Source organism: Canis aureus, chromosome 11 (assembly GCF_053574225.1).
Source record: "Canis aureus isolate CA01 chromosome 11, VMU_Caureus_v.1.0, whole genome shotgun sequence".
NCBI classification, from domain to species: Eukaryota; Metazoa; Chordata; class Mammalia; order Carnivora; family Canidae; genus Canis; species Canis aureus.
Window position 1 is genome coordinate 72,004,094 of NC_135621.1, and position 15,349 is coordinate 72,019,442.

A 15,349-nucleotide genomic window follows, 5' to 3' on the forward strand; every position below is an offset into this window, starting at 1 on the left:
TCACGGGCGACCCCCAGCCGCCCGTCTCCTATCCCCGACTTTCGGGGGAACCTGGCCGTGGGCTCCCTGTCATCTTGGTGGCTCCCGTGTCCGGGCTTCCGTGTCAAGCGCCACCCGGGCCTGCTGTCCACCTCTCCCGGGCTGGACCACGTTCACGGGCTTTGCCAACTGCACCCTCCAGGCAGAGAGAGACCCGCCTACGTGGCGCCTGTTGGGCGTCGCCAGGCGTGACCGTTACACCCGGGACAGGTGCAGGGTGAGGCCTTCGATGCCCCTGTTACGGTTTCTCTGCGGCCCGACTGATGGGCTCCCTGCCCTGGGCCCTGGCCCCCAAGAGGGGCACACGTCTGACGCTGAGAGATGTTCTAGAGCCACAAAACCGACGTGAGTGTGGAACTTTCGAAGGATAAGGTGGCGCCAAGGCAGAGAAACAGGGGAGGCTTTTACGTGGTGGGTCCCAGGACCTCTGCGGCCACAGCGGGGGCCTCCGTAGGGCCAGGCCAGGCCCACCCCGAGGGCCCTGCTCACCTGTATCTCACACGCAGCCTGCAGGTGGAAAATCTTGTAGAACGCCTCCTCCACGGTGTCCCCCAGGGCAACCACCCCGTGGTTCCTTAGCACCAGGATCTGCAGAGGAGCACACGGCCGATTAAAGCTCCGAGCCTTTCAAACGGGAGTTAAGGAGAGATTTTGCATTTATTCCAGGCCAGTTTCCACACCCAGTCCCAAAGCACGGCCCCAACTCCTCACTCACTGCCCCCGTGTCGCCCCACGTGTGATCTTAACCCGAAGCCCCCTCCCTGGGAGACAGGAGACAGTTCTTAAAACCGAGACCGGAGAGCTTGGTCCATTTCTTTGGGCAACGCCTGGGGTTTTAGGTCTCGGGGCTCTCGGACATCTGGAAAACTGGTGGATGAAATTACGTCACACCCAATACGAGGGTCTGACCCTAGAAGCAACCTCTTGCTCCTGTGACGTAGTTGACTTAGAGATCATCAGACGGACGGGGTTTCTCCTCCGTGCGTGACACAGGAAGACGGGGACTCAGGCTGGAAGTGGCTCAGGCAGCGACTGCCTTTCGAGGCCAGGCACAGGCGCGCGTCAACCCAGGCTCAGCGCCAGAACGTCCCGTGCTAAGCCGGCTACGCCTAATCCCGTGCAGTTAAAAAATAGGTGTTTGGGGGGGGCCTGGGGGGCTCAGTGGTGGAGCGCCTGCCTTGGGCCCAGGGCGTGACCCCGGGGTCCCGGAATCGAGTCCCGCATCGGGCTCCCCGCATGGAGCCTGCTTCTCCCTCTGCCTGCGTCTCTGCCTCTCTGTGTGTCTCATGAACAAATAAAATATTTTTAAAAAATAGCTCTTTAGATTTAAACCAAATGATGTGAGATTGTTTTTCTGTATCAACCTAGCAAAAAAAAAAAAAAAAAAGAAGTGAAAGTGATAAAACACTCAAGTTTGGGGAAACCGCAGGGAAGCAGCCTTTTCACACGCGCTAGATCCTGCGGAAGGAGGGGGCAACATGCCCCTGTGACGTAAGAGCCCTTGGGGTGTGACGTAAGAGCCCCCGGATGTCACGTAAGAGCCCTCGGGGTGTGACGTAAGAGCCCCGGGGTGTGACGTAAGAGCCCTGGGATGTGTATCCGCAGGAACTTATCCTAAGGCGATGACTTTAGGCATATACAGGGGTCGAACCAAAAGGGTTTTCATCGCATGTTATCTACTCAGGGAAGCCAGAGGGGAGCAGTCCTCCAACGTCCAGTCACAGCACCGCTAGGGTGGCTGGTGGCACAGCCATTCATACTGCGAGGTACAATCTACTAATTTAAAGGCAGTGACTTCGGGATCCCTGGGTGGTGCAGCAGTTTGGCGCCTGCCTTTGGCCTAGGGCGCGGTCCTGGAGACCCGGGATCGAATCCCACATCAGGCTCCCGGTGCATGGAGCCTGCTTCTCCCTCTGCCTGTGTCTCTGCCTCTCTCTCTCTCCTCTCTCTGTGTGTGACTATCATAAATAAAAATTTAAAAAAAAAACTTTTAAAGGCAGTGACTTCGAGAATATTCAGAACCACACAAAGGTGCTTCCTGGATATTGCTAAGGGAAAAAGGAGAATGTGTTTAGGATCCTAGCTCAGGAAGCTCAGGTGAACACCACCGCGGAGCGTGTCCTGGAACCTCAGGACAACGGGGCAGAGGGAACTCCATCCCACTATTTTGTTCACGTGTGACTTCGACACACGTCCCCCGAGCACACACACGTCTCTCACGCTGTGGGCTCTTGAGGCTCCCGCCCCAGCGTGTCTCCAGGGAACAGTGAGCGAACCTTGCAGGTGGGTCCAAGGCACTTCTGCAGGCTGACCCGGTCCTCCTCCTGCTCCATCCCGCCGTTGAAGTCGTAGTAGGCCATGTCCCCCACCAGCAGGGCGTTGTGGGACACGGGCAGGAGGCCGCACTTCATGGCTGACACCTGCCGGGGGACGGGAGGAGGGTGAGCACCTGCAGCAACCAGCCCCTGTCCTCACGGCAGGCTCCAAGGGGCACGGCCAGGCCCCACGCCTGCCCCTGTCCTGTGACCATGGCGCCTGGTGGGACCTGGCCCTCGGCCGCCTCCTCTGATCCCTGCGGCAGCCAGGTCAACACACGGCTCCCTGTGCGCCTCCCTGACTGCTCCTGGGAGGGCCCGTGGGAAGGAGGGCTGCTGCCCCCGCCGCCCGCCCCGTGCCTCCGCCTAGACTCCCAGGAGGCAGCAGCAGTGCAGGCGGCACCGGCTGGGGTGCAGCTGGACCCCGGCCCTCCGGGCTGCATGGGTGGACGTCCTCCGCCTTGAGGTCAGGGCACGAACACGGAGGCCCCATTTTACTGGCAGCAGGGCGGTGGGAGCTGCAGGGGACGGTCACGATCCACCCCCACGCCCTGCCTTTTACTAGAAGGAGCACGGAGAGCTGGCGGAGAGCCGTCTGGCTTTGTCCGCTCGCTCTGCCCCACGCGTAAGCCGGGCCCTGCAGCAGCGGACGCTCAGCACAAATACATCAGTCTTGGCCCCAAATCTGGAAAGTCTGAGCGCTCGTAACTGCTGTGCCTCGCGGAAGAAGCCCCAGGCCAGTGACAAGCCCGCTCGGCTCCTCTAGGCTTGCGGCCTGGAGGTCAGTAGGAGGGGCTGAAGCTGGAGGGGCCACCCCGCGCTGGTGGCTGTGCCTCAGGGACACACGGGGAGTGGCTAGGGCCCCGGGGGACAACCTGATGCTCCAGGGTCTTCCTTCTGCTCTGAGTTTCCTTGCTCGGGTGGGTCCCCAGCGCTCCGCCCACCCTGGGCAATGAGACGCGGCCGAGGCCAGGTTCCCACCGTCTCACCGTCTATCGAGACCTCTCACCAGACCTGGGCCGGGGGTGCGGCGGGTGCCAGCCCTCAGCCCACCAGCTCTGACCGGAGCGCAAGGTCCAGAGGGGCCAGCACTTGGGCGAGGGCGCGTCTGTGTGTGTGCCACAGGGGGTGGAGGGGGCAGTAAAGCACCCTCCGCGCGGCCCCCTGGGGTCCCCTAACCAAGACTCCCGGGCTTGGACAAGCGGAAAGGATTAGGGTCGGGACACTGAACTGAGTGCTCCCCCTCCTCGGCTTGGCCCGGGGGCTCAGGGACTGAGACGCCGGCCCCAGCGCGACACTCACGGCTGCCGTGGCTGGCGTGTGCAGGTGGATGATGCAGCGCACGTCCGGTCGGGCTGCGTAGACGGCCGAATGCAGACAGAAGCCCGTGGTGTCCACCGGGAAGCAGCTGCTGCCTTTCTCCACCACCTCTCCCAGGATGTTCACTTTGATCTGGGCCAGGGAAGAGAAACTGAGGGCCCCTGGGGAGGCAGAGGCCTCACGGGCTTCCCCGCGGCTGGGCCGTAACCCTGCACTCAGAGCGGGTCGCCCCAGGAGCCAGGGCTGCGCCGGGCGTGGGGAGAGCACGACCTGGCTCCCGCCTTCAGTGGGCACAAGGCTAACAGGACACGTGGGGATTATAATTCAGGGAACTGGACTTCTCCTAAGAGTCTGACGCCCCAAAGTTCAGATGCAGACCTCGGCTAGAGCAGAGTCTCTCGAACCTCACGGGGCTGACAATCGCCCGGAGAGCCCGTCACAATGCAGACGCCCCGCGAGCTGGGGCAGCCACGCCGGAGCACAGCGCATAGAGCTGCCCTATGGCCAGGTGCCCTACTGGGCACTGACCCGCAGATACAGCCTCACAGAGGTGCAGGGTGCCATGGCCAAGACCCAACGCCCGTCTCTACGGTGGAACATCACTCGGCCATCCAGGAGACTGAAATCCAGCGTTTGCCAAGACGTGGACACAGCCAGATGACACGAGCCAGAGAAGGACAAAGAACCACGTTATCTCACCCACGTGCGGAATTTAAGAAGGAAAACAGAGGAAAATATAGGAAGGGGGGAAGAAGAGGGCTGAGGGAAACACGCCATACGAGATTCTTAACGGAGGAGAATAAACTGGAGGAGACGGAAGGAGGTGGGTGGTGGAGGGGCCAGGAGGGTGATGGGGGCGGGAGGGCACGTGCTGCGATGAGCGCGGGTGTCGTATGTGAGGGAGGACACTGAATCCTACTCCTAAAGCCAATGCTGCATGAGGCTACGTTAACTAAAATTCAAAGTAAAAGAAATAAATGTAGATTCTGACTCAGCAGGGCCAAGAATGGAGCCCGAGAGTCTGCATGTCTGACCGGCTCCCGAGGGAAACCCGCGCTGCTGGTCCCCAGATCACCCCTGGGTAGAGGTGCTGGGAGAGAGTCAGTCGCAGAATTCTCTAGAAGCAGACGGGAGGAGTCTTTGTCCCGGTAAAAGAAGGGGCTCAGGGAAGCCTTCCCAGAGGAAGTAACATCTAAGCTGAGGCTTTTTCTTCTTCTTTTACTCTTTATTTTGAATTTTTAAGCATCCACACTAAGGTAAAGACAACAGTATAATAAACACCATTTACCAATCACCCGAGAGCTAGATCCTAAAGGACCTACTGGTCTTATAATCTGGAACTACTCACTGGTCTTATAAGCTGCTTTTGATGCCCGGGAGCTAGGAGGTGTCATGGCTGAGAATCACACGCTCCTGTGTGCGGGTGCGGGTGCGGGTGCGGGTGCACACGACGGCTGGGCTCCGGGGGGCCCCGCGCAGGAAGGCTGTGGTCGCCCACCCCCCCGACCTAAACAGTCGCACAGAATATCACCGGGACCAGGGCACCTCGCCTGTGACACAGCAGGACAACAGCCTATTCCTTAATCACGTGTAGGCAGAGACAACTGACACCGTGTAAGCACGGAAATGTCCAGCAGCCCCTCCAGCTAACGGGAACCCCGGGGCTTCCTACCCATCATGAGCTTCAGCCTTGCTCCAAGCCCCGCTCCCGCCTCGGTGCACGACCCGGTACAGCACCCCTTCCGGGGACCAGCCTGCACCCCTTCCGGGGACCAGCCTGCACCCCTCCATGGGACCAGCCTGCACCCCTTCTCAGGACCAGCCTGCACCCCTTCTCGGGACCAGCCTGCACCACTTCCTGGAACCATCTAGCACCCCTTCATGGGATCATCTAGCACCCCTTCCAGGGACCAGCCTGCACCCCTTCCTGGAACCATCCAGCACCCCTTCCCGGGACCAGCCTGCAGCAGCCTGAACTCCTTCCAGGGACCAGCCAGCACCCCTTCCCGGGACCATCCAGCACCCCTTCGGGGGACCAGCCAGCCGTCCTGCTGCCGGTCCTCCCGCACACAGCTGGCGGAGGCCGGGAGCTACCTGGGAACCTGGCTGTCAGCTCAGCGGCTCACCGCCTGCCCAGTAGACAAGCCCCAAGAACGCCTTCGGGGACACTTACCATCGGGTCCCTATCCCCTTCCCAGCCTCCCCCCACCCACTGGGTCCGTGAGCACACGCAGCCGCCCACTGTCCTCCCAGGTCTGCCAGGGTCTGGCCGGCGCCTGGCTGGGTGTAGCTGCCCTCCTGCCGGGGACACAGTCCTCTCTGCCCGTCTCTGCCCCCTGCCCTGGTCTACATTTTCTTATCCTGTGGCTCCTGGAGGCTCAGCTCCTTCAGCATCGGGCCAGCCCACATGCTCCTGCCTTGCCCCTCCTGTTGGGTCCCTGTGCCCTTGCGGGGCTCCCCAAGTGTCCTGCTCTAGGGGAGCCTTCTTCACTCTGACTCAGTCATCGCCTGCCTTGTCTGCCTCCCCAGCGAGGCCACAAATGCTTTCAAGGCGGAGCGTGTGCCTCCTTGTGTCTGGTCCCAGTGTGCCTCGGCCCTGACCTCCTTAGGTGGCCGTGTGCAGGTCACTCACCTCCCTGGGCTCAGTGTCCCCTCCTGCCTGTAAAGCGGCCTTGGCAGTCAGGGTCCCACCCTGCCCAGATGCTCTGTGACTTGGTCAGCTGGCTCTCCTGCTGCACACCTGGGCTCAACCCGTATGCCTCAAGCCTGGCAGGGGCCCCGGGGGCACCCTCTGTCCCCAGGCATACGCACAGCAGCAGAGCCTCAGCATCTAAGAGCCACCGGGCCTCTTCTGCTGGTAGGACAGTCCTTCCCACCTCTTTCCTCCTTCCACCCAGGAATCTTTCCTGATCTGGAAGCTTCTTCCTACTGTACCTAAAAGGAGCAAGAGAACCCAAAGGGACCCTAGAAACTATTGCTAATGGCACCGGCACTAGGCGACTCTTGCTCTGCTTGGAGACAAAGCACTGGCTGTTGTTCTAAGATATTCCCCGATGCAGACTTTGCAGACTTTCCAGTATTTTGCAGACTTTATTCCTCAACTCTCAGACTTTGGGGTCCGACCCCAGGCCCATCTCCTCCCCCTACCCCCTACTCCGACGTGCTACCTGCACCTCACACTTGGCCTCACGGTTGGGGTGTGCTATGCTTTGGGATGACGTGCGAGACCAGAGCGCGAGCTCCACGAGGAGCAGGAGGGCAGTGGCCGATCTGGAAATGACCCGTCCTCGAAGGCTGCTTTCGTGTAAGGAACGGACCGCGCGACGCTGGACTATACGTACCAGGCTGGACGCGGTGACCTCACTGCAAGAAACTCCCTTGGGGCTAATGAGGAAGTGATCTTGCTCCTTGCTGACTCTCAGCTGGAGGGAAAACACGCGTTTTCAGTGGCAAGGAGGGGGAGGGTCATTCCTGGGACACGCTGCCTGAATGCCCTCCTCCCCTGAGTCCATGGCACCCAAAATTCACTCAAAAGAACCCTCATCTTCCCCCAGCACCGGAGAGATGGAGAGGACCTAGCCTTCATTTGGAACCGTGGCAACGGACGACACGAGGACTCCCCAATGGTCAAGGGTGGCCCCAGGAATAGGATCCAGGGGTTCCCAGCTCCTTATCCAGGGCAGGGGCCCCAGGAAAGGTGAGCACTGGTTAGAAACCTTGGGAGGCCCAGTGCGTGGCCACGCAGTGGGCAGGAGCTCTCCCGCGGGTGGTGCCCACCCCGCCCAGATGCTGTGCTCACCGTGACATAGGTGTCACTCAGCTGGGCCCAGCCGTAGAGGTCGAGGAGACGGTAGACGCTGCTGATCTTGCACCGCATGAGCCGCTCCCCCTTGGCCAGGTTCAAGGAGTCGGCCGTGTGGAGGTCATTGATGGGCGTCATCATGGAGAAGGCTGCGGGGAAACAGGGTGGGGACGGGGCCGCTCAGGCCAGGGCTGCTGTGTGCCCCGTCCCTCCTCGCCCTCGCCCTCGCCCTCTCTGAATTCGCACTGGCACGTCCACTGCACAAGAGGCGTCTGCAGGCGGGGAATTAAATATTCTCTGACCCTCATCCCGGGGGTATTGTGCCCGAGAAAGTCTTCTGCTTATTCAGAGAAAAATGGCGTTGCTTTTGGCCAAAAATCATGGCCAGATTCAAACCACAGAATGAAGGGTTCTCGGAAGGCCAAGCTCCCGATAAAGATGGGCACCGAAGAAAGGAAGAGTCGGTCCCGAGCGGAGGCGCGGGTCCGTTTCAGAAGCTGGTTTTGGTGAAGATGCCGCCAAGCAGTAGGCCTGCTTATCGGCCTGTTTTAAACTAGACCACGTAAAAAAAAAAAGAACTAGACCACGTAGCATAACTTGTCAAAACGATGACGGCTCCGTGCAGGCCCCTGGAAGGCGTGAGAGGTGTCTGAGCCCCGCACTTCCCTCTAGTCAGTGTCTAGAAACCAATGGAAGCATCAACAGGAAACGGTTCTGGCTTAAGATGACGTCGGGCTGGGAGCCGCTGGTGCTGCCTCTCCCGACATCCCCCCAAAGCGTCAGGGGTTAAGTGCCCTTTCGACGCTTCTACTGCCTCAGTGAGCTCCCTGCCACCTTTGCCGCCCGCGGAAATGACGAGCTGGTCTGCGGGGATGCAGGGCAGGGGCTGCTGGGCCTGCAGGGCGGGCATGTCGCCACCGAGCCCGTGTCCGCGGCGGAGGGACACCTCCAGGGACGCGCCTACTGACCATGGTTGACGGGAAACAGAGACAAGTGGTCCAGAGGCTCAGCTGAACCGGCAAAAATAACAACAACGGAATTCCAAAGTCAACACTTTCCAGCTGGAATCGGCCCGGGCGGGATCCCTCCCTCCGCTCTGCCCCCAGCTCCGGTGGGCTCTTTGCTTGGGCCCTCGGCCCCCCTCGCAGCCACAGGCAGGTGTACGGGAGCGTGACCCCCTGACACAGCCAGGCCGGGGAGCTGTCCTTGGGAGGGTCTTTGGACCCCGACTGCTCCAAGTCCTTCTCTTACAAATAGCTGTGGAGGCCCAGGGCGCCAGGAAGCCAGGATGGGTCCAAAGCCCCATCATTGTGTCCCACGTCCCCTGTCGGTGTCCCCCTGCCCCCCGCACACCCAGGTGGGAGGAGAGACTAGAAGGCTCCACAGGCCTCCCCGAGCCCCTGCTCTCGGGGTTTTGAGAGAGAGAAGCTTATTCTGAGCAGCCTCACAAAAGCTAAGCCGACTGAGCGCAGGCTGATGACTCGGAGCCCACCAAGCCATTTACTCAAGGGATCCAGGAAAACACAGAAAAAGCTGAAAACTCCCTAACCACCCCAAAGAGCGCTAAGACTGAAGGACACACTATTGCAAAAGAGAAACCCAAATAAAAACACAAAACGGCCGCAAAATCCTAAGGCAAACGGAGCTGAACAAAGAACAACCGATCTGTGCTTGAACTCCCGACTCTTGGACCTTCCCCGCTTCGCGTCCGGGTTCAGACGCCCCCACGGCTCATTCCACGTCCAGGCACCCCACTGTCTTCCCGCCAGAGCTGGTGGGGGCAGTGGGGATGCTGCTCGGCTCCGCTTCTCTCTCAGAAGAAAGAGCATAAAGGCAGAGACATGAAAACGATGAGGAAGAAAGGGAGCGCGGCGGGAGACACAGGCCGGAGGGAGACACATTCAGATCCCGCACCGGCCCCACGGGAACGACTTCTGAGCTGGAAACAGACCTGCGTGAATTATAAGGATTTACTACATTCCAGAGGGGAGCGTCCATAAAGAGAAAAGGCTTGCAATTATATGCTTCCCGGCACATTTCTGAAATACGAGGATAAAGGGGAAAAGGCACCAACATCTACCAAAAGGAACAAAAAAAAAAAAAAAAATAGGCTGTTTCAGATTTCTCTGATATGGAAATAAATGCCAGGAGGCAACGCTATCGGAGGTCTGCCAACGGATGAGACTAAAGTGACACGAGGCAGGTAAATGGAAAAGAAGCATCAAAAGTAGGCCCCAGAAATAAACAGAGGTTACAATATTATTATCAAAGTGGAAATGAGGGAAAGCCATATCCTTCTGGAATATTCACCCTTGGTAGCAAGAAGGGAGGAAGAGCCAAGGCAAACGCCCCCCAGACAAAGCCAGGCAGCAGAGCCCATGGCGGGAGGGCCGCCGGGCCGGTCGTTCTACAGGAACTAAACGTATGATCCATAAAGAAGCTATAGCTATAAAGACCACTTACATATATAAGTAATTTCATCAAGATACAAAGCAAAAGCTACTAGAAATACAAAGAGAAACGAACAGTAATTAAATATGCAGTGGAAGAAACACAACTCTCATTTTTTACAAAATAAAAAAAAATGAAGATACAGATGAAATATTATGCCCTGGAGATAGAGTCTATATTTACATATCATTTAAAAATGATATTATTAGGCTACAGAGAAAAATCTCAATAAATCCTCAACACAGACGTTAAATAGACCACATTTTCCAAACACAATGCAATAAAGACAGATGTTATCAACAGGCCCTGAAAAAAATACAAATTCAACCGCTGGGAAATGAGAAAACTCATTCTCAGAGAGTTCTTAGAACAAAATAAAATCAAAACGGCAACTGCAAGCTATCTAGAAATTAACAATAAAGGAAATATTGTGTCAAGATGCCTGGGATAAGACCAAACTTACACTCAGAGAAAAAAATCCATAGCCTAAAATGTCTTTATTATTGAATTAAAAATGTAAATAAAGCATCCATTTTATTCTACCCTATAAAAACTAAAAATAAACCAAAGAAAAGTTATGGAAAAGAATTAGTGAATAGAAAAAAACAAAATCAGTGAATTGGGAAACTAAAAAATTAGTAGAACCAATATAGAAATCCAAGAATTGGCTTAAGTGAGAACATCTATGAATAAACCAACATCTGGATTGGCCATAAAAGAACGAAGGAATACACAACACCAGGGATGAGAAGAGGATGTCATCTCATTTACAGCAGAAAGTTTAAATGGTAGAATATTGTAAATCACTCTAATAATTTTGAAAATCTCCATGAAATGGATTATTTAAAACATATAGTCAAAATTTACTCAAGCAGCAGCAAAATAAGTTTTTTAAAAACCCTAGATGAAACTGAGAAAAATAATGTTATCAAAAATGTTCCAGATCTGGATGGCTTTACAAGTAAATAATAAATCTCCAAGGAAGAGAGACTTCCTATCTTATTTAAAATCCATCAGGACAAAGAGAAGGGTGGGGATCACTCTGACTTATCTTATGAAGTTACAGCCTAAATACCAATACTAAATGAAGACTGCACAAAAAGTGAATTTCTGACCAATCTCATTCATGAATATGCAAAATCCTGAATAAACGCCTAGCAAACCAAATCTAGAAGAGTATTTTCAAAAGAATGCATCAAGACCAGGAATGACTGATTTCAGGAATGAAAAAAAAGAGTTCAATATGCAGAAATCTATTAATATAATTCATCATATCAATAGTTCAAAGAAAGAAAAATCAATAAATGCCCAAAATGCATTTTATAAAATTCAACATCCATTTCTGAGAAGAACTCATATTGAACCGGAATGAAAAGATACTTCCTCAATATAACGAACTCAAACTCTTGTGATAAAGGATTTCTATTAAAGTCAGAAACCAGACAAGGATGATTACTCTCTAATCTATTATTAAACGTTGTTCTGAGAGTTGTAATGGATGCAGTGAGAAAAGCAGAAAAAGAAACCAAAGGGTGAATGTTGGAATAAAGGATTGAAAATGACCATTATTTGCAGGTCATGTGATTTTTCGAGATACAATACCCAAGAGAAGCTATTAGAACTTAAGAGTGCAACAAGAACCTACTTTCCCTGGAAGACGGCTATAACCAGAAAGCTGAATGGAGGAAAAAATCATTTAAAATAACAAAGTTATATAAAATTTCCAGGATAAACTTAATAAGAAATCAGTAGAGACCATAAGAAAATAACGGCTAACCTTTTCTAATACAAATAAGAAAATAAAATAATAAAATAGAAAAACGATTAACCTTTTTCTAATATAAATAAGAAAATAAAATAAAATAGAAAATAATAAAATAAAATAAGAAAAAAAATAACGACTAACCTTTTCTAAATGGACATTTTTTAAAAAGGCAAATAAATAGACGGCATACATCATTTCTGAACAGACTTAAAATTCATTTGTGCAAATATTTTTAAAACCCCTACTCTGTGCCAGCTACTTTTCTAAGTCCAGGACACTATTCTAGGATATAGCAATGAACAGAACATACAAGTATCTTTTCCCCATGGAGCTTATATTCTAATATAAAATTATAAATTTATAAATTCTCCACCAAATTAATCTATTTATTTAAAATAATCCCAATCAAAATCCCAATAGGGAATTTTTGAGGTATACTGGGGGTGGGGGGATCCCTGGGTGGCGCAGCGGTTTGGCGCCTGCCTTTGGCCCAGGGCGTGATCCTGGAGACCCGGGATCGAATCCCACATCGGGCTCCTGGTGCATGGAGCCTGCTTCTCCCTCTGCCTGTGTCTCTGCCTCTCTTTCTCTCTCTGTGACTATCATAAATAAATAAAAAATTAAAAAAAAATACTGGGGGTGGGGAGGGGACTTAACAAAATCATTCTTAAGTTATTTTTAAGAATAATTAAGGCAGGGACACCTGGGGGGCTCAGCAGTTGAGCATCTGCCTTCAGCTCAGGTCGTGACCCCGGGGTCCCGGGATCGAGTCCCGCACTGGGCTCCCTGCAGGGAGCCCTCTGTCTGTGTCTCTGCCTCTCTCTGTGTCTCTCATGAATAAATAAATAAATCTTTAAAAAAATAAATAAGGCTATTTGTCCCATGAGATGATAAAACTTGGGGAAGGTGTTTCTGAGTGCACAATGAAAAGTAACCAAGGATTCAGCTATATGGAAATTAAAGAGTTCTACAATATAAAAACATGAACAAAAAAGGCAAAAGAGGAACTGGAAAAAAAATGCAATATATTTGACAGGTAATAGGGAACTAGTTCCACTTTATAAAGATTTAAAAACCCGTAAGAAAAGAATATGCAAGTAGGAAAACTGGCAAGGAATGCCATAAGGCAATTTACTACAAAAAAAAATCATCACAGTGTGAAAATGTATCTAATCTCATTAGTGATCAAATAAATGCACATTAAAAAGTATTATTTTTCGCCTATCAAATCAGGAGGATGAAACGAATAGTATAATTCGTACTGCAATGAAGATGGAGGAAAGGGCGCTCCACGGCGCTGGTGGGAGCGTGAGCTGGTTCTGCACTTCTCCGGGGTAATTTGGCATTACGCGTTCACATCTTTAAAACATGCGAATACTTGAATGCAACGATTCTAATTCCAGTAATTTATCTTTAGAAAATGGTCATAGAATAAATGAAAGGATTTACTGTATCGTTGTTCGTAAGAGCAAAAAGTTGTAAATAACCTAAAAGCCTAAAAACGGGAATCTGGTTAAATAAGCTACGGCACATTCGATCACGCTATAGGACCGCACAGCCTCACCAACCCTTTATTACAGAATGATGTTCTACCGTGTGGAAAATCAGTCGAGATGCGTTAAAGCTACCCAATTTACGTGAATAATGTGATTCCATTCTTGTTTCCCTCATCTATGCGTGTTAAGAGAAAAAGGCGGGAAGGATATGCACCAAGATATTGAAAATAGTCATTTCTTGGTTGAAAGAACACAGGACCCTGATTGTAATTTCCCCCCTTTCCTCGTTATTTTCCTGATTTCTGATCGCAATCCTGTATCTGTGCGATTGCGGGATAGTGTGTTTGTTCCTTCAAGGCTGTGGGCAGAGCTTCGGACCCAAGAAGAGGGTGTCATGCCCGGGCCTGGCTGCGGAGTCCGGTTGGCCTGTCCAGGGGGTTGCGACCCCCCCCACCTGCCACCTGCCGGGCAGTGGCTCCCGGGCACCGAGGAAGGGGTGTGAGTCAGGGGCTGCCGCTAGCACGCGAGGACCCTCCTTCGGTTCTGCATGGGGTGGGGGTCGGCGGCCGGACCCTCTCTGCACCCCGGTCCTCAAGCAGAGGCCCCGTAAGAGACTTCTAGCTGCAAAGCCCCCCCTTTCACGTGACCCACGGACGAAGGGGGACACGGAGTCACACTTGGGCTGCTCTGCCTCTCAGAACAGTGGCACCAAGTCGTCCTGCCCCCTCCCCCAACAGAACTAGAGACTTCCCCGTGAGCCCCGCCCCCGACTTCTGGGCATCAGGGGTGACTCCCCTGTGGGTCTTCCCATGCCCTGGCCCCTGGCCACCCACCCGCCCTTCCCCACCTCGCTTCCTCCACCCCTGCTCCTGGCAGCTCCCCAGCTCCCACGTACTCATGGAAGATGCCGGGAAGACGGCGTGCGAGGTGCTGGCCATGAAGTCCGCGATCTGCCGCAGGGCCCAGATGTTGGAGGAGTTGTTGCCCTTCTTCATCTGCTCCTGGATGAGGCCTTCCAGCTCCTCCCTGAAAGACTGAAGCGGGCGGAGGCGCTGGTCCTCCCGGTGGCTCTATGGGGAGGCTCCCGACCCCTCCAGGAGCCGCCCCTGCCCCGGGTCAACTGGACCAGGGCTCACAGGGCCCCTGGGCCTCAGACGGCACCGGGAACCCACGGGGACCTCAGGAGCCCCACCCTCCCAGCTGCTGTCGGGGAAGGCCCCTGTTGCTCCCTCTGTCCAGAAATTCAGGCTCCAGGTCCTTCCCGGGTCCCGCCCACCCAACCGACCCCTACGCCCCCCACGCCTCTGCCATCAGACACGCAGGGCCTCGCTTCAGTCACCGAGAGCCGTGTCAGACGGCAGAGCTGAACGGAACGGCGTGCGGCCCCGGCGCCAGCTCTGCCCGGGCTCTCGGGACCCCAGGTTCCCGGGACACGGAAGGATTCGCTGTGCTCCCCGCAGCTCCCGCCCCCCCACGTCCTGCTGCCCTAAGGCTGTGCCTCCTGCCCACCCGGCGGAGCCACACGGGGCCGAGGAAGGGCCCGGCCAAGAGCCGAGACCCGGTCGGTACCAGCTGGGCGCCCTCTCCTCCCGCCCTGGCATCGCCGCCTTCAGTACCGCGTGCCCCGCTCCTCGCAGGCCCCCTGCCACCAAGGCCTGGGCCTCGCGCTCACTGGGCGCCCTGACCACGGTCACACCCAGCCCGCCCACAGTCCTGTCTCCCGAGGCCCAGTGGGGACAGAGACGCCTGCTCCACCCTGAGCGCCCCGGGCCGAGGACCGCGTGGTACCTGGGGACCAGCTCCACCCCACCCCTCCTGGTCCATTGAGCCCCTGCTTTGCTCCCGGGGCACCACCTGCTCGAGGACGAGCTCTGTGTTTGTGCTGCGCAGGTGCCCACGGATCGCAGGCAGGGGTGAGCCCTGGCAGGGCAACCGCTCGCCCCCCTTTCCCTGGCCCATGGCCCCCGCCCCCCACTCTCAGCGTCTAGGTGCTTCCGGACCCCTTTGACGCCTTTGACCTCTGCCCCCGCACGTCAACCTTACTGCCCCGCCGGGACGTCCTCGTGGTGATGGAACACGCAGGCTCCCAGCCTCCCCCCTGCGCCCCGTGGGCCCCGGGTACCCAACATCCCTGTCGGCTCGCTAACTCGGGGAAAGCGGG

At 54.8% G+C, this 15,349-nt stretch overlaps 1 protein-coding gene across 2 annotated transcripts in view; it reads right to left on the reverse strand.

Annotated features, from left to right (window-relative positions):
* The window catches only part of ADD2 (adducin 2), an 88,497-nt gene that overhangs the window by 18,040 nt on the left and 55,108 nt on the right, over positions 1-15,349 (reverse strand). For both annotated transcript variants that reach the window (XM_077915821.1, XM_077915822.1), the window contains exons 4-9: positions 14,084-14,222; positions 7,474-7,625; positions 7,016-7,096; positions 3,657-3,806; positions 2,316-2,459; positions 529-627 (exon numbers count right to left, since the gene is read on the reverse strand). In XM_077915821.1, the coding sequence (XP_077771947.1) occupies positions 529-627; positions 2,316-2,459; positions 3,657-3,806; positions 7,016-7,096; positions 7,474-7,625; positions 14,084-14,222 (765 nt within the window). The remainder of the gene's footprint in view (positions 1-528; positions 628-2,315; positions 2,460-3,656; positions 3,807-7,015; positions 7,097-7,473; positions 7,626-14,083; positions 14,223-15,349) is intronic.